The following is a 25281-nucleotide window of genomic DNA, read 5'->3' on the forward strand; positions in this document are numbered from 1 at the left end:
CCTCTAAACTTTCAGCTCATACAAGGAGAAGACTGATCAGAGATGCAGCCAAGAGGCCCATGATCACTCTGGATGAACTGCAGAGATCTACAGCTGAGGTGGGAGACTCTGTCGATAGGACAACAATCAGTCGTATATTGCACAAATCTGGCCTTTATGGAAGAGTGGCAAGAAGAAAGCCATTTCTTAAAGATATCTATAAAAAGTGTTGTTTAAAGTTTGCCACAAGCCACCTGGGAGACACACCAAACATGTGGAAGAAGGTGCTCTGGTCAGATGAAACCAAAATTGAACTTTTTGGCAACAATGCAAAACGTTATGTTTGGCGTAAAAGCAACACAGCTCATCACCCTGAACACACCATCCCCACTGTCAAACATGGTGGTGGCAGCATCATGGTTTGGGCCTGCTTTTCTTCAGCAGGGACAGGGAAGATGGTTAAAATTGATGGGAAGATGGATGGAGCCAAATACAGGACCATTCTGGAAGAAAACCTGATGGAGTCTGCAAAAGACCTGAGACTGGGACGGAGATTTGTCTTCCAACAAGACAATGATCCAAAACATAAAGCAAAATCTACAATGGAATGGTTCAAAAATAAACATATCCAGGTGTTAGAATGGCCAAGTCAAAGTCCAGACCTGAATCCAATCGAGAATCTGTGGAAAGAACTGAAAACACTGGACACTGTGATCACTTGGCTACATAGCTGCTGCCTGCTGGACTGTCCATTAATCACGGTACTCCATTCTGCTTGTTTATGTTTTATCTGTCGGCCCCAGCCGCACTCAGTCTCTGTGTGTAGTTAATCCGACCCTCTCTGCCTAGTCAACGCCATTTTACCTGCTGTTGTTGTGCAAGCTGATAAGCTGTTGTTGTCTCACCTACCGTTTTAGCTACCTCTCCCATTCAACACCTGTGATTACTGTATGCCTCGCTGTATGTCTCTCTCAAATGTCAATATGCCTTGTATACTGTTGTTCAGGTTAGTTATCATTGTTTTAGTTTACAATGGAGCCCCTAGTTCCACTCTTCATACCCCTGATACCTCCTTTGTCCTACCTCCCACACATGCGGTGACCTCACCCATTACAACCAGCATGTCCAGAGATACAACCTCTCTTATCATCACCCAGTGCCTGGGCTTAACTCCGCTGTACCCGCACCCCACCATACCCCTGTCTGTGCATTATGCCCTGAATATATTCTACCATGCCCAGAAATCTACTCCTTTTATTCTTTGTCCCCAACGCTCTAGGCGGCCAGTTTTGATAGCCTTTAGCCCCACCCTCATACTACTCCTCCTCTGTTCCGCGGGTGATGTGGAGGTAAACCCAGGCCCTGCATGTCCCCAGGCACCCTTATTTGTTGACTTATGTGATCGAAAAAGCCTTGGTTTCATGCATGTCAACATCAGAAGCCTCCTCCCTAAGTTTGTTTTACTCACTGCTTTAGTACACTCTGCTAACCCTGATGTCCTTGACGTGTCTGAATCCTGGCTCAGGAAGGCCACCAAAAATTCAGAGATTTCCATACCCAACTATAACTGTTGCCGCCTGCTACCGACCCCCTCAGCTCCCAGCTGTGCCCTGGACACCATTTGTGAATTGATCAGCCCCCATCCAGCTTCAGAGTTTGTTCTGTTAGGTGACCTAAACTGGGATATGCTTAACACTCCGGCAGTCCTACAATCTAAGCTAGATGCCCTCAATCTCACACAAATCATCAAGGAACCCACCAGGTACAACCCTAAATCTGTAAACAAGGGCACCCTCATAGATGTCATCCTGACCCACCGGCCCTCCAAATACACCTCCGCTGTCTTCAACCAGGATCTCAGCGATCATGCCTCATTGCCTGTATCCGCTACGGATCCGCAGTCAATTGACTGTACCATCCCTCAAAGCACCCCTGTCAAACGCTCACTAAAACACTTCTGCGAGCAGGCCTTTCTAATCGACCTGGCCCAGGTATCCTGGAAGGATATTGACCTCATCCCGTCAGTTGAGGATGCCTGGTCATTCTTTAAAAGTAACTTCCTCACCATTTTAGATAAGCATGCTCCGTTCAAAAAATGCAGAACTAAGAACAGATATAGCCCTTGGTTCATTCCAGACCTGACTGCCCTCGACCAGCACAAAAACATCCTGTGGCGGACTGCAATAGCATCGAATAGTCCCCGCGATATGCAACTGTTCAGGGAAGTCAGGAACCAATACAGGCAGTCAGTCAGGAAAGCTAAGGCCAGCTTCTTCAGGCAGAAATTTGCATCCTGTAGCTCCAACTCCAAAAGGTTCTGGGACACTGTGAAGTCCATGGAGAACAAGAGCACCTCCTCCCAGCTGCCCACTGCACTGAGGCTAGGTAACACGGTCACCACCGATAAATCCATGATTATCAAAAACTTCAACAAGCATTTCTCAACGGCTGGCCATGCCTTCCTCCTGGCTACTCCAACCTCGGCTAACAGCCCCCCCCCCTCAGCTACTCGCCCAAGCCTCTCCAGGTTCTCCTTTTACCCAAATCCAGATAGCAGATGTTCTGAAAGAGCTGCAAAACCTGGACCCGTACAAATCAGCTGGGCTTGACAATCTGGACCCTCTATTTCTGAAACTCTTCACAGTCCCTGTTGTTCCATAAGGTGTATTTTTACCTGCTTTTTAAATCTGATTCTACTGCTTGCATTAGTTACCTGATGTGGAATAGAGTTCCATGTAGTCATGGCTCTATGTAGTACTGTGCGCCTCCCATAATCTTTTCTGGACTTGGGGACTGTGAAGAGACCTCTGGGGCATGTCTTGTGGGATATGCATTGTTGTCCGAGATGTGTGCTAGTATTTTAAAAACAGACAGCTCAGTACATTCAGCTTGTCAATAAAAACTAGTGTCCCGGTCCTAGAAAGCGGCAGCTCTAGCATTTAGCTCAGTGCGGATGTTGTCTGTAATCAATGGCTTCTGGTTTGGAAATGTACGCACGGGTCACTGGAGATGACGTTGTCGATGCACTTATTAACCTCTCTAGGGACATCTGGCCATCTGGCCAACATCCAGTGAGGTTGCAAAGCGCCAAATTCAATTACAGAAATGATCATTCTAAAAATTCAGAAAACAAAACATATTTTACATAGGTTTAAAGATTAACTTCTTGTTAAACCAACCACAGTGTCATATTTATAAGATGCTTTTCGGCGAAAGCATACCTAGCCCAGAACATACCTAGCCCAGAACATACCATGCCCAGAACATACCTAGCCCAGAACATACCTAGCCCAGAACATACCTAGCCCAGAACATACCTAGCCCAGAACATACCTAGCCCAGAACATACCTAACCCAGAACATACCTAGCCCAGAACATACCTAACCCAGAACATACCTAGCCCAGAACATACCTAGCCCAGAACAACCTAGCCCAGAACATAACATGCCCAGAACATACCTAGCCCAGAACATACCTATGGCAATCAGAAGACATTAATTTAGCCCAGAACATTCCTTTAGTTCCAGAACATACCTAACCCAGAAAACCTAGCCCAGAACATTTCCCAGTAATCCACAGGCCCAAATCAGTCAAAACAATCAGACAAACAAAGCCCAAACATATCCGTAACAAACAGCCCAGAACATAAGCCCAGAGCCCAGAACATTTACAAAACCTCAGAACAAAGCCCAGAGATAAAATTAATCCAGAACATTAGCCCAGAACAACCTAGCCCAGAACATACCTAGCCCAGATGATCTTAGCCCAGAACACCTAGCTCAGATGCCCAGAACATACCTAGCCCAGAACATACCTAACCCAGAACATACATTAGCCCAGAACATACCTACTCCAGACTGCCCAGAACTTACCTAGCCCAGAACATTTATAAGCCCAGAACAAGCCAGTTGACAAATTTTTGTTCCAAACAGAGATAAAATGAGTCTTACCTTTGATGATCTTCTGGTGGCAATGAAGACATTCATTTATCAATAAAACTTTTGTTCCAAAGTCCATCAAAAAACCTCTGTTTTGTTAATGGATTTCTCCAGTAATCCACAGGCTCAAACTCAGTCAAAACAATCAGACAAAAAAATCTCAATTGTATCCGTAAAGTTCATAGAAACATGTCAAACGATGTCTATATTCAATCCTCAGGTTGTTTTTTAGCCTAAATGATCTCTAATATTTCAACCGGACAATAACGTTGTCAATATAAAAGGTAAACAAGAAATGCACATGCGCCTGAAAAAACGCTGCGTCACGTTAGGGTCCACTCGTTCAGACTGGTCTTACTCCCTCATTTATAAGAATACAAGCCTGAAACGATTTCTAAAGACTGTTGACATCTAGTGGAAGGCATAGGAACTGCAAACAGAGTCCTGAGTCAATGGATACTGTAATGGCATTGAATGAAAACTACAAAACCATAAAAAAAACTACTTCCTGAATGGATTTGTCTTATGCTAAATCAGTTCTCAGTTCACAGACACTATTTGTAACAGTTTTGAAAACTTTAGAGTGTTGTCTATCCATATATACCAGTTATATGCATATCATATCTTCTGGGCCCGAGTAGCAGGCCGTTTAATTTGGGCATGCTTTTCATCCAAAAGCGAATGCTGCCCCTACCCTAGAGAGGTCAATGAAGCCGGTGACTGATGTGGTGAACTCCAAAAAAACATCGGATGAATCCCGCAACATATTTCAATCTGTGCTAGAGAAACAGTCCTGTCGCTTAGCAACCGCTTGATCGGACCACTTCTGAATTGAGCGTGTCACTGGTACTTCCTGTTTGAGTTCTTGCTTGTAAGCAGGAATCAAGAGGATAGAGTTATGGTCAGATTTAACAAACGGAGGGCGAGGGAGAGTTTTGTATACATTTCTGTGTGTTGAGTAGAGGTAATCTTGAGTCCCCCCCCTCCCCTCGTTGCACAGGTGACATGCTGGTAGAAATTAGGACATGCTGGTAGAAATCAGGTTTAAAGGATTTCGGTTTTCCTGTATTAAAAAATCACCAGCCACTAGGAGTGCTGCCTCTGGATGAGCATTTTCTTCTTGGCTTATGGCCCTATATAGCTCATTGAGTACCAGCATCTGCTTTTGGTGGTAAATAGGCAGCCATGAAAAATATAGATGAAAATTCTCACTATAGTATGGTCTACAGCTTATCATGAGGTATTCTAAGCCGGGTGAGCAGAACGTCCAGACTTCCTTAATATTAGAGATTGCGCACCAGCTGTTGTTAGCAAAGAGACACACCCCCCCCCACCCTTGAGTTTAGGAGATGCTTCCGTTCTGTCCTGCCGATGCAAAAGCTTCACAGCTATCCTAATAGTGGGCCTGTGTTTACTTCCTGGAAAATACTCATTCTTGGCGTCATTCAAAACACATCAGTTCATCACCTTGTGGAATAGAATAAACTGGATTTGTTAAGACCTACAGTTGCACTTTTATTAAATAATTCCCTATTTCTTCTCAAATAAGTGGAAATTGAAAACAACTTTTGGTCTCCACACGTTGTTATTAGATTTTCAACAATGCAGAACAAAATTTAGTTTTTTGAAAGAACTTCATTTAGAAAATACAAACAAATGGCCAGGACAAAATGAGGAACTACTACTTGGTTGTGAAGCCTTTGGCCAAGATAACTGCTGACCAACAGTTGCTGTAGCCATCAATGTGCTTGATGCACCTGTTAACCCTCGCAAGGCTGCTGGCCGAGACGGTATCTCCAGCCGCGTCATCAGAGCATGTGCAGACCAGCTGGCTGGTGTGTTTACGGACATATTCAATCTCTCCCTATCCCAGTCTGCTGTCCCCACATGCTTCAATATGGCCACCATTGTTCCTGTACCCAAGAAAGCAAAGGTAACAGAACTAAATGACTGTCGCTCCGGAGCACTCATTTCTGTCATCATGAAGTGCTTTGGGAGACTAGTCAAGGATCAAATCACCTCTACCTTATCTGTCACCCTAGACCCACTTCAATTTGCTTACCGCCCCAATAGATCCACAGACGATGCAACCGCCATCACACTGCACACTGCCCTAACCCATCTAGACAAGAGGAATACATATGTAAGAAAGCTGGTCATTGATTATAGCTCGGCATTCAACACCATAGTACCCTCCAAGTTGATCATTAAGCTTGAGGCCCTGGGACTGAACCCCGGTCCTGTGCAATTGGGTCCTGGACTTCCTGACGGGCCTCCCTCAGGTGGTGAAGGTAGGAAACAACAACTTCATTTCGCTGATCATCAAAACTGTATTGGTGAATATGTTGTGTAATTGTTAGATATATTGTTAGATATTAATGCACTCGTCAGAGGAAGCACAAGCATTTCGCTAAACCCACAATGACATCTGCTAAACGCGTGTTTGTGACCAATAACATTTGATTTGATCTATTGGTAGATGGGTAAAAATTTAAAAAAGCAGACATTGAATTTCCCTTTGATCATGGTGAAGTTATTAATTCTACTTTGGATGGTGTATCAATACACCCAGTCACTACAAAGATACAGTCGTCCCTCATAACTCAGTTGCCAGAGAGGAAGGAAACCGCTCAGGGATTTAAACCAGGATGCCAATGATGACTTTGGAGGTCTTTGTTATTTAGCCATTTTTCACTAATGCAGGTCTTATCTATACAGGCACAACTACCACAATCTATAACAAACACACTAAGCTATACAGGCACAACTACCACAATCTATAACAAACACACTAAGCTATACAGGCACAACTACCACAATCTATAACAAACACACTAAGCTATACAGGCACAACTACCACAATCTATAACAAACACACTAAGCTATACAGGCACAACTACCACAATCTATAACAAACACACTAAGCTATACAGGCACAACTACCACAATCTATAACAAACACAATTCTTCCAATACATTTCATTCATATTTCCAGACAAATATTAAAACGATGAGTTTGTCTGAACAACTTCTTTCCCTGTTCTATAGCATTTGTCAAACAGGAAATGGCAAATGTGACAATATTTAACCAGTGGCCTGCTCAATCTGACACGTTCCTCAACACATCATTGTAGTAGAGTCAACTGTCATTACATTATGTGTGACCTATTTGTTGAGTAGGCATGGCCAGGTGTAAATGGACCCGTATGGATTAAAACCATGTTGAAACTGTAGGTGTGGTGGTGGAGCCCTCCCTTCAGAGGTTTATTTAGGACTAACAACATGGACCCCTAACCCAGAATCCTCCAGCGGACACACCTGAGGAGGACTGTATAAAAAGCCCAGGACTGACCAGACAGAATCACACATCAAGACTCTCCAAAGCATCTCCAGGACCAAGAAGCCATCTAGAGTATCTCCACTGTCAGATCCAAGGAGCCATCCAGTCTCTCCTCTCCACACACTGAAGATGGAGCAAAGCCCCTCTCTCACCCTAAGCTGCTGCTGCTGCTGCTGGGCCTCTCTCAGGCCAACCCTCTCATGGAGGATGGAAGTGGACCAGAGATCCTAACAGACAACCCTGAGGCTGTAGACATCACTGAGAGAATTCTGACCACTAATAACGGCTCCAGTCAGTTCCTGTTGGAGGGGACATGGTGGCACCAACAACCAGAAACGCCATGATTTGCTATAGGTACAACCAACACACACTGAAAACAATATTGCACGAATTTTACTTTTAAAACTATCTGCATCAGCTTATTTAGTATTTCCAACACAAGTATTTTCATGTTTAATATACTTCACTTTTAGTGTTTCAGAAAGTTGCATGATCACAAAATACACACTAAGCTATCGTTCAAACCTGCATACAAACACTGAGAGTAGCATTATGAAGTCAAAGAATGTGGAATTACCCACAATCCTCTAGAAACAGAGCCAGGTTTCAAAAGTTGTTGCTAGAACTTAAAGTTAGTAAGGGAAATTTCCCTTGGAGTTGTTTTTACGTGCATCTTATGTTGATATATTTACATTTCAGGTTGGTTAAACGAGTGAAGTAGAGTAAAGTACTAATTATATTGAAGTAGAGTAATATATTTTTTTAGGTCAAAATAATTGTATTTTCTAATATAATAGACTAACCAGCTGAATGTTATTTTACAGTGCCGGGTGCTTCTGGAACAAAGGCTCCAACGGACTGGTTGAAGTGCCCTACACAGTGAGCAGTAGCTTCAGTTCCTCTGACAAGCAGGGCATTGAAAACGCCCTCCGTAGGTGTGGTGGTGGGCCTTCACTTCCCAGACCTGCATTCGAAACTGTCGTGCCTTGGCAGAATCAGGTTGACTTCATCAGCTACATGGAGCCCAGAGACGGGTGCTGGTCCTCTCTTGGGAGAATGGGAGGCCAACAGACGGTCTCTCTCCAAATGGACGGGTGTGTTTACTTCGGCATCATTCAGCACGAGACTCTCCACGCTCTGGGCTTCCAACACGAACAAACCAGGAGCGACCGTGACGAGTACGTCACCATCAACTGGAGTAACATCGACTCTAACAATGCCTTTAACTTTGATAGATCAAACACCAACAACCTGAACACTCCCTATGACTACAGCTCTGTCATGCACTATGGAAAAACAGCCTTCTCTGTCAACGGGATGGACACCATCACCCCCATCCCCAACCCCAACGTGCCCATCGGCCAGAGACAGGGGTTGTCCACCACAGACATCCTGAGGATCAACAGACTCTACGGCTGCTGAGAGGAAGACATCAAGTCACAGGAGAAAAGTCTGGAAAAGACCAGATGAAGGAAGTCAAGTCTGACATATATCATGTTACCTTATTGATTTAAAATCATTGTTGAGTTGTAACTTTTAAAAAATGATCATTGCTGTAGTTGTGTAGTTCTCTAATTATTTTAATCATATGACTTAATTAATTATCTAAAATAAACAAGATTGAAAGCAGATGCTATTGTTTAATTCTAGTGTTCTATAGTGTGTGTGTGTGTGTGTGTGTGAGTGTGTGAGTGAGTGAGAGAGAGAGAGAGAGAGAGAGAGAGGAGAGAGAGAGAGAGAGAGAGAGAGAGAGAGAGAGAGAGAGAGAGAGAGAGAGAGAGATCCAAGAGATTCTTCCTCCAATCAGCACTAGAGTTAACAGACTGGGCACAAGTCCTCCATGTCTGTCCTGATCCAAGACATTCTTCCTCCAATCAGCACTAGAGTTACATCACTTCTGTCACAACTACAATGACATCATTTCTCTCACCTGAACACAATAAGACACTAGGAATATCCACAACTACAATGGCATGAAAGATAATAATTATTTTGGAAGAGAATGAAGGAGGCAGACAGAGGACAACATAAATATCTGCTCTGGGAATCTGACAACAAAGCAGAAATAAAAATCAACCACACGGTATTTTCTTGTTAAGATTTATACTGTAGATGTAACTGGTCTGGTCTGCTAAAATCATCACTTCAAAGTTGAGTCACATGTCCCCACAAAAAATACAGGTTTCTCCTCAAAATGTTTTAAAATGCTGTGCATTGAATCTTATCACATAACAAGATAGACTAACAAACCAAAACGTTCTGCAGACATGCTGACATCTCTCTATTTATCTCGGATCTTGGAGGGCACTACGGTGTTGAACGCTGAGCTGTAGTCAATGAACAGCATTCTTACGTAGGTGTTCCGTTTGTCCAGGTGGGAAAGGGCAGTGTGGAGTGCAATAGAGTTGGTGTCATCTGTGGATCTGTTGGGTCGGTATGCAAATTGGACTGGGTCTAGGGTTTCTGGGATGATTGTGTTAATGAGGGTTATGCCCAGACATTCAAAGAATTTGATAGCTACAGATGTGAGTGCTACGGGGTGATGATCATTTAAATAGGTTACCTTGGCGTTCTTGTGCACAGAGACTATGGTGGTCTGCTTGAAACATGTAGGTATTACAGACTGGGTCAGGGAGAGGTTGAAAATGTCAGTGAATACACTTGTCAGTGCTCGGAGAACATGTCCTGGTAATCCATCTGACCCTGCAGGCTTTGTGAACGTTCAACTGTTTAAAAAGGTCACATCGGCTACGGAAAACATGATCACAAAGTCATCCAGAACAGCTGGTGCTCTCACGCATGGTTCAGTGTTGCTCGGCTCAGAGCAAGCGTAGCATGCATTTAGCACATCTGGCAGGCTTGTGTCACTGGGCAGCTCGCGGCTGGGTTTCCCTTTGTAATCCTTAATCCATTGTTCCAAGATGGCGTAGCAGTCAGACGTCTTGTCGTGTCGTGTCCCTTGTATACAGTGCCTTGCGAAAGTATTGGGCCCTCTTGAACTTTGCGACCTTTTGCCACATTTCAGGCTTCAAACATAAAGATATAAAACTGTATTTTTTTGTGAAGAATCAACAACAAGTGGGACACAATCATGAAGAGGAACGACATTTATTGGATATTTCAAACTTTTTAACAAATCAAAAACTGAAAAATTGGGCGTGCAAAATTATTCAGCCCCTTTACTTTCAGTACAGCAAACTCTCTCAAGAAGTTCAGTGAGGATCTCTGAATGATCCAATGTTGACCTAAATGACTAATGATGATAAATACAATCCACCTGTGTGTAATCAAGTCTCCGTATAAATGCACCTGCACTGTGATAGTCTCAGAGGTCCTTTAAAAGCGCAGAGAGCATCATGAAGAACAAGGAACACACCAGGCAGGTCCGAGATACTGTTGTGAAGAAGTTTAAAGCCGGATTTGGATCCAAAATATTTCCCAAACTTTAAACATCCCAAGGAGCACTGTGCAAGCGATAATATTGAAATGGAAGGAGTATCAGACCACTGCAAATCTACCAAGACCTGGCCGTCCCTCTAAACTTTCAGCTCATACAAGGAGAAGACTGATCAGAGATGCAGCCAAGAGGCCCATGATCACTCTGGATGAACTGCAGAGATCTACAGCTGAGGTGGGAGACTCTGTCGATAGGACAACAATCAGTCGTATATTGCACAAATCTGGCCTTTATGGAAGAGTGACAAGAAGAAAGCCATTTCTTAAAGATATCTATAAAAAGTGTTGTTTAAAGTTTGCCACAAGCCACCTGGGAGACACACCAAACATGTGGAAGAAGGTGCTCTGGTCAGATGAAACCAAAATTGAACTTTTTGGCAACAATGCAAAACGTTATGTTTGGCGTAAAAGCAACACAGCTCATCACCCTGAACACACCATCCCCACTGTCAAACATGGTGGTGGCAGCATCATGGTTTGGGCCTGCTTTTCTTCAGCAGGGACTGGGAAGATGGTTAAAATTGATGGGAAGATGGATGGAGCCAAATACAGGACCATTCTGGAAGAAAACCTGATGGAGTCTGCAAAAGACCTGAGACTGGGACGGAGATTTGTCTTCCAACAAGACAATGATCCAAAACATAAAGCAAAATCTACAATGGAATGGTTCAAAAATAAACATATCCAGGTGTTAGAATGGCCAAGTCAAAGTCCAGACCTGAATCCAATCGAGAATCTGTGGAAAGAACTGAAAACACTGGACACTGTGATCACTTGGCTACATAGCTGCTGCCTGCTGGACTGTCCATTAATCACGGTACTCCATTCTGCTTGTTTATGTTTTATCTGTCGGCCCCAGCCGCACTCAGTCTCTGTGTGTAGTTAATCCGACCCTCTCTGCCTAGTCAACGCCATTTTACCTGCTGTTGTTGTGCAAGCTGATAAGCTGTTGTTGTCTCACCTACCGTTTTAGCTACCTCTCCCATTCAACACCTGTGATTACTGTATGCCTGCCTCGCTGTATGTCTCTCTCAAATGTCAATATGCCTTGTATACTGTTGTTCAGGTTAGTTATCATTGTTTTAGTTTACAATGGAGCCCCTAGTTCCACTCTTCATACCCCTGATACCTCCTTTGTCCCACCTCCCACACATGCGGTGACCTCACCCATTACAACCAGCATGTCCAGAGATACAACCTCTCTTATCATCACCCAGTGCCTGGGCTTAACTCCGCTGTACCCGCACCCCACCATACCCCTGTCTGTGCATTATGCCCTGAATATATTCTACCATGCCCAGAAATCTACTCCTTTTATTCTTTGTCCCCAACGCTCTAGGCGACCAGTTTTGATAGCCTTTAGCCCCACCCTCATACTACTCCTCCTCTGTTCCGCGGGTGATGTGGAGGTAAACCCAGGCCCTGCATGTCCCCAGGCACCCTTATTTGTTGACTTCTGTGATCGAAAAAGCCTTGGTTTCATGCATGTCAACATCAGAAGCCTCCTCCCTAAGTTGGTTTTACTCACTGCTTTAGCACATTCTGCTAACCCTGATGTCCTTGCCGTGTCTGAATCCTGGCTCAGGAAGGCCACCAAAAATTCAGAGATTTCCATACCAAACTATAACTGTTGCCGCCTGCTACCGACCCCCCTCAGCTCCAAGCTGTTAGTTCTGTTAGGTGACCTAAACTGGGATATGCTTAACACCCCGGCAGTCCTACAATCTAAGCTAGATGCCCTCAATCTCACACAAATCATCAAGGAACCCACCAGGTACAACCCTAAATCTGTAAACAAGGGCACCCTCATTGACGTCATCCTGACCCACCGGCTCCTCCAAATACAGCTCCGCTGTCTTCAACCAGGATCTCAGCGATCATGCCTCATTGCCTGTATCCGCTACGGATCCGCAGTCAAACGACCACCCCTCAGCACTGTCAAACGCTCCCTAAAACACTTCTACGAGCAGGCCTTTCTAATCAACCTGGCCCAGGTATCCTGGAAGGATATTGACCTCATCCCGTCAGTTGAGGATGCCTGGTCATTCTTTAAAAGTAACTTCCTCACCATTTTAGATAAGCATGCTCCGTTCAAAAAATGCAGAACTAAGAACAGATATAGCCCTTGGTTCACTCCAGACCTGACTGCCCTCGACCAGCACAAAAACATCCTGTGGCGGACTGCAATAGCATCGAATAGTCCCCGCGATGTGCAATTGTTCAGGGAAGTCAGGAACCAATACAGGCAGTCAGTCAGGAAAGCTAAGACCAGCTTCTTCAGGCAGAAGTTTGCATCCTGTAGCTCCAACTCCAAAAGGTTCTGGGACACTGTGAAGTCCATGGAGAACAAGAGCACCTCCTCCCAGCTGCCCACTGCACTGAGGCTAGGTAACACGGTCACCACCGATAAATCCATGATTATCGAAAACTTCAACAAGCATTTCTCAACGGCTGGCCATGCCTTCCTCCTGGCTACTCCAAACTCGGCCAACAGCCCCCCCCACTCAGCTACTCGCATAAGCCTCTCCAGGGTCTCCTTTACCCAAATCCAGATAGCAGATGTTCTGAAAGAGCTGCAAAACCTGGACCCGTACAAATCAGCTGGGCGTGACAATCTGGACCCTCTATTTCTGAAACTCTTCACAGTCCCTGTTGTTCCATAAGGTGTATTTTTACCTGCTTTTTAAATCTGATTCTACTGCTTGCTTTAGTTACCTGATGTGGAATAGAGTTCCATGTAGTCACGGCTCTATATCACTATAGTATGGTCTACAGCTTATCATGGGGTATTCCAACTCGAGTGAGCAGAACGTCCAGACTTCCTTAATATTAGAGATTGCGCACCAGCTGTTGCTAGCAAAGAGACACCCCCCCCCACCCTTGAGTTTAGGAGATGCTTCCGTTCTGTCCTGCCGATGCAAAAGCTTCACAGCTATCCTCATAGTGGGCCTGTGTTTACTTCCTGGAAAAGACTCATTCATTGCGTCATTCAAAACACATCAGTATATCACCTTGTGGAATAGAAGAAACTGGATTTGTTAAGACCTACAGTTGCACTTTTATTAAATAATTCCTTATTTCTTCTCAAATAAGTTGAAATTGAAAACAACTTTTGGTCTCCACACGTTGTTATTAGATTTTCAACAATGCAGAACAAAATTTAGTTTTTTGAAAGAACTTCATTTAGAAAATACAAACAAATGGCCAGGACAAAATGAGGAACTACTACTTGGTTGTGAAGCCTTTGGCCAAGATAACTGCTGACAAACAGTTGATGTAGTCATCAATGTGCTTGATGCTCCTGTTAACCCTCTCAAGGCTGCTGGCCCAGACGGCATCCCCAGCCGCGTCATCAGAGCATGTGCAGACCAGCTGGCTGGTGTGTTTACGGACATATTCAATCTCTCCCTATCCCAGTCTGCTGTCCCCACATGCTTCAAGATGGCCACCATTGTTCCTGTACCCAAGAAAGCAAAGGTAACAGAACTAAATGACTGTCGCTCCGGAGCACTCATTTCTGTCATCATGAAGTGCTTTGGGAGACTAGTCAAGGATCAAATCACCTCTACCTTATCTGTCACCCTAGACCCACTTCAATTTGCTTACCGCCCCAATAGATCCACAGACGATGCAACCGCCATCACACTGCACACTGCCCTAACCCATCTAGACAAGAGGAATACATATGTAAGAAAGCTGGTCATTGATTATAGCTCGGCATTCAACATCATAGTACCCTCCAAGTTGATCATTAAGCTTGAGGCCCTGGGACTGAACCCCGGTCCTGTGCAATTGGGTCCTGGACTTCCTAACGGGCCTCCCTCAGGTGGTGAAGGTAGGAAACAACACCTTCACTTCGCTGATCATCAAAACTGGGGCCCCACAAGGGTGCGTGCTCAGTCCCCTCCTGTAGTCCCTGTTCACCCATGACTGCGTGGCCAAGCACGCCTCCAACTCAATCATCAAGTTAGCAGATTTTATTTTTTTATTTTTTTATTTAACCTTTATTTAACCAGGTAGGCAAGTTGAGAACAAGTTCTCATTTACAATTGCGACCTGGCCAAGATAAACAAAGCAGTTCGACAGATACAACGACACAGAGTTACACATGGAGTAAAACAAACATACAGTCAATAATACAGTAGAAACAAGTCTATATACGATGTGAGAAAACGAGGTGAGAAGGGAGGTAAAGGCAAAAAGGCCATGGTGGCAAAGTAAATACAATATAGCAAGTAAAACACTGGAATGGTAGTTTTGCAATGGAAGAATGTGCAAAGTAGAAATAAAAATAATGGGGTGCAAAGGAGCAAAATAAATTAATTAATTAAATACAGTTGGGAAAGAGGTAGTTGTTTGGGCTAAATTATAGGTGGGCTATGTACAGGTGCAGTAATCTGTGAGCTGCTCTGACAGTTGGTGCTTAAAGCTAGTGAGGGAGATAAGTGTTTCCAGTTTCAGAGATTTTTGTAGTTCGTTCCAGTCATTGGCAGCAGAGAACTGGAAGGAGAGGAGGCCAAAGAAATAATTGGTTTTGGGGGTGACTAGAGAGATATACCTGCTGGAGCGTGTGCTACAGGTGGGAGATGCTATGGTGACCAGCGAGCTGAGATAACGGGGAACTTTACCTAGCAGGGTCTTGTAGATGACATGGAGCCAGTGGGTTTGGCACAAAAGTATGAAGCGAGGGCCAGCCAACGAGAGCGTACAGGTCGCAATGGTGGGTAGTATATGGGGCTTTGGTGACAAAATGGATTGCACTGTGATAGACTGCATCCAATTTGTGGAGTAGGGTATTGGAGGCTATTTTGTCAATGACATCGCCAAAGTCGAGGATTGGTAGGATGGTCAGTTTTACAAGGGTATGTTTGGCAGCATGAGTGAAGGATGCTTTGTTGTGAAATAGGAAGCCAATTCTAGATTTAACTTTGGATTGGAGATGTTTGATATGGGTCTGGAAGGAGAGTTTACAGTCTAACCAGACACCTAAGTATTTGTAGTTGTCCACGTATTCTAAGTCAGAGACGTCCAGAGTAGTGATGTTGGACAGGCGGGTAGGTGCAGGTAGCGATCGGTTGAAGAGCATGCATTTAGTTTTACTTGTATTTAAGAGCAATTGGAGGCCACGGAAGGAGAGTTGTATGGCATTGAAGCTTGCCTGGAGGGTTGTTAACACAGTGTCCAAAGAAGGGCCAGAAGTATACAGAATGGTGTCGTCTGCGTAGAGGTGGATCAGAGACTCACCAGCAGCAAGAGTGACCTCATTGATGTATACAGAGAAGAGAGTCGGTCAAAGAATAGAACCCTGTGGCACCCCCATAGAGACTGCCAGAGGTCCGGACAGCAGACCTGATAGACTGAACTCTATCAGAGAAGTAGTCGGTGAACCAGGCGAGGCAATCATTTGAGAAACCAAGGCTGTCGAGTCTGCCGATGAGGATGTGGTGATTGACAGAGTCGAAAGCCTTGGCCAGATCAATGAATACGGCTGCACAGTAATGTTTCTCATCGATGGCGGTTAAGATATCATTTAGGACCTTGAGCGTGGCTGAGGTGCACCCATGACCAGCTCTGAAAGCAGATTGCATAGCAGAGAAGGTATGGTGAGACTCGAAATGGTCGGTAATCTGTTTGTTGACTTGGCTTTTGAAGACCTTAGAAAGGCATGGTAGGATAGATATAGGTCTGTAGCAGTTTGGGTCAAGAGTGTCCCCCCCTTTGAAGAGGGGGATGACCGCAGCTGCTTTCCAATCTTTGGGAATCTCAGATGACACGAAAGAGAGGTTGAACAGGCTAGTAATAGGGGTGGCAACAATTTCGGCAGATCATTTTAGAAAGAAAGGGTCCAGATTGTCTAGCCCGGCTGATTTGTAGGGGTCCATATTTTGCAGCTCTTTCAGAACATCAGCTGAACGGATTTGGGAGAAGGAGAAATGGGGAAGGCTTGGGCCAGTTGCTGTTGGGGATGCAGTGCTGTTGACCGGGGTAGGAGTAGCCAGGTGAAAAGCATGGCCAGCCATAGAAAAATGCTTCTGGAAATTCTCAATTATGGTGGATTTATCAGTGGTGACAGTGTTTCCTATCTTCAGTGCAGTGGGCAACTGGGAGGAGGTGTTCTTATTCTCCATGGACTTTACAGTGTCCCAGAACTTTTTTGAGCTAGTGTTGCAGGAAGCAAATTTCTGCTTGAAAAAGCTAGCCTTGGCTTTTCTAACCGCCTGTGTATAATGGTTTCTAGCTTCCCTGAAAAGCTGCATATCACTGGGGCTGTTCGAAGCTAATGCAGAACGCCAGATGACACAACAGTAGTAGGCTTGATTACCAACAATGATGAGACAGCCTGCAGGGAGGAGGAGAGGGCTCTGGGAGTGTGGTGCCAGGAAAATAACCTCTTATTCAAAGTCAACAAAACAAAGGAGATGATCGAGGACTTCAGGAAACAGCAGAGAGAGCAGCCCCCTATTCACATCGACGCAGTGGACAAGATGGAAAGCTTCAAGTTCCTCGGCGTACACATCACTGACTAACTGAGATGGGTCACTCACACAGATAGCGTGGTGGGGAAGGCGTAACAGCACCTCTTCAACCTCAGGACGCTAAAGAAATTTGACTTGTCACCTAAAACCCTCACAAACTTTTACAGATGAACAATCGAGAGCATTCTGTCGGGCTGTATCACCGCCTGGTACGGCAACTGCACCACCTGCACCTGCAGGGCTCTCCAAAGGGTGACGCGGTCCGCCTTAAGCATCACGGGGGGAAATTACCTGCCATCCAGGACAACAACCACCCGAGTCACTGCCTGTTCACCCCTCTATCATCCAGAAGGTGAGGTAAGTACAGGTACATCAAAGCTGGGACCGAGAGACTGAAAAACAGCTTCGATCTCAAAGCCATCACTAGCACATTAGAGGCTGCTGCCTATATACATAGACTTGAAATCACTGGCCACTTTAATAAATGGAACACCAGTCACTTTAATAACGTCAAAATATCTTGCATTACCCATCTCCTATGTATATACTGTATCCTACACTATCCTACTGTATCTTATTCTATACCAATCTGACATTGCTCGTCCATATATTTTTATATTCTTGATTCCATTCCTTTACTAGATGTCTGTATTGGTGAATATGTTGTGTAATTGTTAGATAACTTGTTAGATATTAATGCACTCGTCAGAGGAAGCACAAGCATTTCACTAATGCAGGCCTAAGCTATACAGGCACACAACGATGGCTCCTTGCTGTCCCCAGTCCACCTGACTGTGCTGCTGCTCCAGTTTCAACTGTTCTGCCTTATTATTATTTGACCATGCTGGTCATTTATGAACATTTGAACATCTTGGTCATGTTCTGTTATAATCTCTACCCGGCACAGCCAGAAGAGGACTGGCCACCCCACATAGCCCGGTTCCTCTCTAGGTTTCTTCCTAGGTTTTGGCCTTTCTAGGGAGTTTTTCCTAGCCACCGTGCTTTTACACCTGCATTGTTTGCTGTTTGGGGTTTTAGGCTGGGTTTCTGTACAGCACTTTGAGATATCAGCTGATGTACGAAGGGCTATATAAATAAATTTGATTTGATTTGAACTACCACAATCTATAACAAACACACTAAGCTATACAAGCACAACTACCACAATCTATAACAAACACACTAAGCTATACAAGCACAACTACCACAATCTATAACAAACACACTAAGCTATGCCCTCCAGGCACAACTACCACAATCTATAACAAACACACTAAGCTATACAGGCACAACTACCACAATCTATAACAAACACACCTAGGCTATACAGGCACAACTACCACAATCTATAACAAACACACTAAGCTATACAGGCACAACTACCACAATCTATAACAAACACACTAAGCTATACAGGCACAACTACCACAATCTATAACAAACACACTAAGCTATACAGGCACAACTACCACAATCTATAACAAACACACTAAGCTATACAGGCACAACTACCACAATCTATAACAAACACACCTAGGCTATACAGGCACAACTACCACAATCTATAACAAACACACTAAGCTATACAGGCACAACTACCACAATCTATAACAAACACACTAAGCTATACAGGCACAACTACCACAATCTATAACAAACACACTAAGCTATACAGGCACAACTACCACAATCTATAACAAACACACTAAGCTATACAGGCACAACTACCACAATCTATAACAAACACACTAAGCTATACAGGCACAACTACCACAATCTATAACAAACACACTAAGCTATACAGGCACAACTACCACAATCTATAACAAACACACTAAGCTATACAGGCACAACTACCACAATCTATAACAAACACACTATGCTATACAGGCACAACTACCACAATCTATAACAAACACACTAAGCTATACAGGCACAACTACCACAATCTATAACAAACACACTAAGCTATACAGGCACAACTACCACAATCTATAACAAACACACTAAGCTATACAGGCACAACTACCACAATCTATAACAAACACACTAAGCTATACAGGCACAACTACCACAATCTATAACAAACACACTAAGCTATACAGGCACAACTACCACAATCTATAACAAACACACTAAGCTATACAGCACAACTACCACAATCTATAACAAACACACTAAGCTATACAGGCACAACTACCACAATCTATAACAAACACACTAAGCTATACAGGCACAACTACCACAATCTATAACAAACACACTAAGCTATACAGGCACAACTACCACAATCTATAACAAACACACCTAGGCTATACAGGCACAACTACCACAATCTATAACAAACACACTAAGCTATACAGGCACAACTACCACAATCTATAACAAACACACTAAGCTATACAGGCACAACTACCACAATCTATAACAAACACAATTCTTCCAATACATTTCATTCATATTTCCAGACAAATATTAAAACGATGAGTTTGTCTGAACAACTTCTTTCCCTGTTCTATAGCATTTGTCAAACAGGAAATGGCAAATGTGACAATATTTAACCAGTGGCCTGCTCAATCTGACACGTTCCTCAGCACATCATTGTAGTAGAGTCAACTGTCATTACATTAGTGTGTGACCTATTTGTTGAGTAGGCATGGCCAGGTGTAAATGGACCCGTATGGATTAAAACCATGTTGAAACTGTAGGTGTGGTGGTGGAGCCCTCCCTTCAGAGGTTTATTTAGGACTAACAACATGGACCCCAACCCAGAATCCTCCAGCGGACACACCTGAGGAGGACTGTATAAAAAGCCCAGGACTGACCAGACAGAATCACACATCAAGACTCTCCAAAGCATCTCCAGGACCAAGAAGCCATCTAGAGTATCTCCACTGTCAGATCCAAGGAGCCATCCAGTCTCTCCTCTCCACACACTGAAGATGGAGCAAAGCCCCTCTCTCACCCTGCTGCTGCTGCTGCTGCTGGGCCTCTCTCAGGCCAACCCTCTCATGGAGGATGGAAGTGGACCAGAGATCCTAACAGACAACCCTGAGGCTGTAGACATCACTGAGAGAATTCTGACCACTAATAACGGCTCCAGTCAGTTCCTGTTGGAGGGGGACATGGTGGCACCAACAACCAGAAACGCCATGATTTGCTATAGGTACAACCAACACACACTGAAAACAATATTGTGTGAATTCTACTTTTAAAACTATCTGAATCAGCTTATTTAGTATTTCCAACACAAGGTATTTTCATGTATAATATACTTCACTTTTAGTGTATCATAAAGTTGCCTCATACTAATATAGAAATATTATTTTATTCCGTCAAACCTGCATACACCAATGTGTAGAAATATTATAAAGTCAAAGAATGTGGAATTACCCACAATCCTCTAAAAACAGAGCCAGGTGTCAAAGTTGTTGCTAGAACTTAAAGTTAGTAAATTGTTGTTTTTACGTGCATCTTATGTTGATATATTTACATTTCAGGTTGGTTAAACGAGTGAAGTAGAGTAAAGTACTAATTATATTGAAGTAGAGATAACAAATATATTTTTTTAGGTCAAAATAATTGTATTTTCTAATATAATTGACTAACCAGCTGAATGTTATTTTACAGTGCAGGGTGCTTCTGGAACAAAGGCTCCAACGGACTGGTTGAAGTGCCCTACACAGTGAGCAGTAGCTTCAGTTCCTCTGACAAGCAGGGCATTGAAAACGCCCTCCGGGCCTTCACTTCCCAGACCTGCATTCGCTTCGTGCCTTGGCAGAATCAGGTTGACTTCATCAGCTACGAGCCCAGAGACGGGTGCTGGTCCTCTCTTGGGAGAATGGGAGGCCAACAGACGGTCTCTCTCCAAATGGACGGCTGTGTTTACTTCGGCATCATTCAGCACGAGACTCTCCACGCTCTGGGCTTCCAACACGAACAAACCAGGAGCGACCGTGACGAGTACGTCACCATCAACTGGAGTAACATCGACTCTAACAATGCCTTTAACTTTGATAGATCAAACACCAACAACCTGAACACTCCCTATGACTACAGCTCTGTCATGCACTATGGAAAAACAGCCTTCTCTGTCAACGGGATGGACACCATCACCCCCATCCCCAACCCCAACGTGCCCATCGGCCAGAGACAGGGGTTGTCCACCACAGACATCCTGAGGATCAACAGACTCTACGGCTGCTGAGAGGAAGACATCAAGTCACAGGAGAAAAGTCTGGAAAAGACCAGATGAAGGAAGTCAAGTCTGACATATATCATGTTACCTTATTGATTTAAAATCATTGTTGAGTTGTAACTTTTAAAAAATGATCATTGCTGTAGTTGTGTAGTTCTCTAATTATTTTAATCATATGACTTAATTAATTATCTAAAATAAACAAGATTGAAAGCAGATGCTATTGTGTAATTCTAGTGTTTTCTAGTGTGTGTGTTTGTCTGTGTGTCTGTGTGAGAGAGAGAGAGAGAGAGAGAGAGAGAGAGAGAGAGAGAGAGAGAGAGAGAGAGAAGAGAGAGAGAGAGAGAGAGAGAGAGAGAGAGAGAGAGAGAGAGAGAGAGAGAGAGAGAGAGAGAGAGAGAGAGAGAGAGACTGGGAGAGAGTTGAGATCCAGAGACAGAGAGTTAACAGACTGGGCACAAGTCCTCCATGTCTGTCCTGATCCAAGACATTCTTCCTCCAATCAGCACTAGAGTTACATCACCTGAACACAATCTGTCACAACTACAATGACATCATTTCTCTCACCTGAACACAATAAGACACTAGGAATATCCACAACTACAATGGCATGAAAGATAATAATTATTTTTGGAAGAGAATGAAGGAGGCAGACAGAGGACAACATAAATATCTGCTCTGGGAATCTGACAACAAAGCAGAAATAAAAATCAACCACACGGTATTTTCTTGTTAAGATTTATACTGTAGATGTAACTGGTCTGGTCTGCTAAAATCATCACTTCAAAGTGGAGTCACATGTCCCCCCAAAAAATACAGGTTTCTCCTCAAAATGTTTTAAAATGCTGTGCATTGAATCTTATCACATAACAAGATAGACTAACAAACCAAAACGTTCTGCAGACATGCTGACATCTCTCTATGTATCTTGGATCTTGGAGGTCACTACAGTGTTGAACGCTGAGCTGTAGTCAATGAACAGCATTGTTACGTAGGTGTTCCGTTTGTCCAGGTGGGAAAGGGCAGTGTGGAGTGCAATAGAGTTGGTGTCATCTGTGGATCTGTTGGGGCGGTATGCAAATTGGACTGGGTCTAGGGTTTCTGGGATGATTGTGTTAATGGGTGTCATGCCCAGACATTCAAAGAATTTGATAGCTACAGATGTGAGTGCTACGGGGTGATGATCATTTAAATAGGTTACCTTGGCGTTCTTGTGCACAGAGACTATGGTGGTCTGCTTGAAACATGTAGGTATTACAGACTGGGTCAGGGAGAGGTTGAAAATGTCAGTGAATACACTTGTCAGTGCTCGGAGAACACGTCCTGGTAATCCATCTGACCCTGTGGGCTTTGTGAACGTTCAACTGTTTAAAAAGGTCACATCGGCTAGGGAAAACATGATCACAAAGTCATCCAGAACAGCTGGTGCTCTCACGCATGGCTCAGTGTTGCTCGGCTCAGAGCAAACGTAGCATGCATTTAGCACATCTGGTAGGCTTGTGTCACTGGGCAGCTCGTGGCTGGGTTTCCCTTTGTAATCCTTAATCCATTGTTCCAAGATGGCGTAGCAGTCAGACGTCTTGTCGTGTCGTGTCCCTTGTATACAGTGCCTTGCGAAAGTATTCGGCCCCCTTGCCACATACCTCTTGTGTCTGAGCCGTTGAATCGAGATTCTACTTTGTCTCTATACTGACGCTTAGCTTGTTTGATTGCCTTGCGGAGGGAATAGCTACACTGTTTGTATTCGGTCATATTTCCGGGCACCTTGCCCTGATTAAAAGCAGTGGTTCGCGTTTTCAGTTTCACGTGAATGCTGCCATCAATCCACGGTTTCCATTAGCTCGGAAAGCTCTCGCCAGTTCGAACAACGCGACTCTAACTCCCTTTCTATTTGCTTGCCTGCTAATTCGGCCTGCTAACTGCTAGCTTTTTTAGCCCCGGTCTGCTAACTGCTAGCTTGTTCAGCCCCGGCCTGCTAACTGCTAGCTTTTTTAGCCCCGGTCTGCTAACTGCTAGCTTGTTTAGCCCGGCCTGCTAACTGCTAGCTTTTTTAGCCTCGGTCTGCTAACTGTTAGCTTGTTAGCACAGGTCTGCTAACTGTCTGTTTCGCCGCGTCCCCAGCCAGCCCAACCACTCACTGGACCCATATTTACTTTCAATCTCTTTTCGATTTTTAATTTGATTATACCTTCCGGTAACCTGCCTCACCCAATGTGATACGGAATCGCTATTATTTTTAATTTTTAGAACACATTCAAGAACCTCCAGAAGCTAACCAGCTAACTAGCTACAAGCTATTTAGTCATTGTTAGCCACTGCTAGCGGCTTTTACCTTCTGCACAGCCAGCCAGTTGTTTTTAGCCTGGATAATACTCGCCAGTCTAGCTTCCCTGTCCCATCCACCGCTGCCCCCTGGACACTCTGATCACTTGGCTACATAGCTGATGCCTGCTGGACTGTCCATTAATCACGGTACTCCATTCTGCTTGTTTATATTTTATCTGTCGGCCCCAGCCGCACTCAGTCTCTGTGTGTAGTTAATCCGACCCTCTCTGCCTAGTCAACGCCATTTTACCTGCTGTTGTTGTGCTAGCTGATTAGCTGTTGTTGTCTCACCTACTGTTTTAGCTAGCTCTCCCAATTCAACACCTGTGATTACTGTATGCCTCGCTGTATGTCTCTCTCAAATGTCAATATGCCTTGTATACTGTTGTTCAGGTTAGTTATCATTGTTTTTGTTTACTATGGAGCCCCTAGTTCCACTCTTCATACCCCTGATACCTCCTTTGTCCCACCTCCCACACATGCGGTGACCTCACCCATTACAACCAGCATGTCCAGAGATACAACCTCTCTTATCATCACCCAGTGCCTGGGCTTAACTCCGCTGTACCCGCACCCCACCATACCCCTGTCTGCGCATTATGCCCTGAATATATTCTACCACGCCCAGAAATCTGCTCCTTTTATTCTTTGTCCCCAATGCTCTAGGCGACCAGTTTTGACAGCCTTCAGCCACACCCTCATACTACTCCTCCTCTGTTCTGCGGGTGATGTGGAGGTAAACCCAGGCCCTGCATGTCCCCAGGCACCCTCATTTGTTGACTTCTGTGATCGAAAAAGCCTTGGTTTCATGCATGTCAACATCAGAAGCCTCCTCCCTAAGTTTGTTTTACTCACTGCTTTAGCACATTCTGCTAACCCTGATGTCCTTGCCGTGTCTGAATCCTGGCTCAGGAAGGCCACAAAAAATTCTGAGATTTCCATACCAAACTATAACTGTTGCCGCCTGCTACCGACCCCCCTCAGCTCCAAGCTGTGCCCTGGACACCATTTGTGAATTGATCGCCCCCCATCTAGCTTCAGAGTTTGTTATGTTAGGTGACCTAAACTGGGATATGCTTAACACCCCGGCAGTCCTACAATCTAAGCTAGATGCCCTCAATCTCACACAAATCATCAAGGAACCCACCAGGTACAACCCTAAATCTGTAAACAAGGGCACCCTCATTGACGTCATCCTGACCCACCGGCTCTCCAAATACAGCTCCGCTGTCTTCAACTAGGATCTCAGCGATCATGCCTCATTGCCTGTATCCGCTACGGATCCGCAGTCAAACGACCATCCCTCAGCACTGTCAAACGCTCCCTAAAACACTTCTACGAGCAGGCCTTTCTAATCAACCTGGCCCAGGTATCCTGGAAGGATATTGACCTCATCCCGTCAGTTGAGGATGCCTGCTCATTCTTTAAAAGTAACTTCCTCACCATTTTAGATAAGCATGCTCCGTTCAAAAAATGCAGAACTAAGAACAGATATAGCCCTTGGTTCACTCCAGACCTGACTGCCCTCGACCAGCACAAAAACATCCTGTGGCGGACTGCAATAGCAT

At 44.4% G+C, this 25281-nt stretch overlaps 2 protein-coding genes and 1 pseudogene across 4 annotated transcripts in view; 2 read left to right on the forward strand and 1 right to left on the reverse strand.

Annotated features, from left to right (window-relative positions):
• Positions 1-25281, reverse strand: part of LOC124035464 (nuclear receptor ROR-alpha A-like) — a 380116-nt gene that overhangs the window by 328095 nt on the left and 26740 nt on the right. The gene's annotated exons all lie outside the window — the stretch shown is intronic.
• LOC124035465 lies at positions 7388-8882 on the forward strand (annotated as a pseudogene).
• LOC124035466 (hatching enzyme 1.2-like) lies at positions 19833-21599 on the forward strand. The gene is made up of 2 exons (XM_046348921.1): positions 19833-20356; positions 20821-21599. The coding sequence occupies exons 1-2, from the start codon at positions 20133-20135 to the stop codon at positions 21395-21397; spliced, it is 801 nt and encodes a 266-aa protein (XP_046204877.1). The 5' UTR covers positions 19833-20132; the 3' UTR covers positions 21398-21599.

The sequence above is a fragment of the Oncorhynchus gorbuscha genome, linkage group LG05 (genome assembly GCF_021184085.1).
Source record: "Oncorhynchus gorbuscha isolate QuinsamMale2020 ecotype Even-year linkage group LG05, OgorEven_v1.0, whole genome shotgun sequence".
Lineage (NCBI taxonomy): Eukaryota > Metazoa > Chordata > Actinopteri > Salmoniformes > Salmonidae > Oncorhynchus > Oncorhynchus gorbuscha.

Excerpts from the sequence above, each read along its gene's own strand:
- LOC124035466 (XM_046348921.1), top strand. The coding sequence starts at position 20,133 with ATGGAGCAAAGCCCCTCTCTCACCCTGCTGCTGCTGCTGCTGCTGGGC. Across the intron at positions 20,357-20,820 it reads AACGCCATGATTTGCTATAG|TGCAGGGTGCTTCTGGAACA; the intron begins GTACAACCAACA and ends GTTATTTTACAG.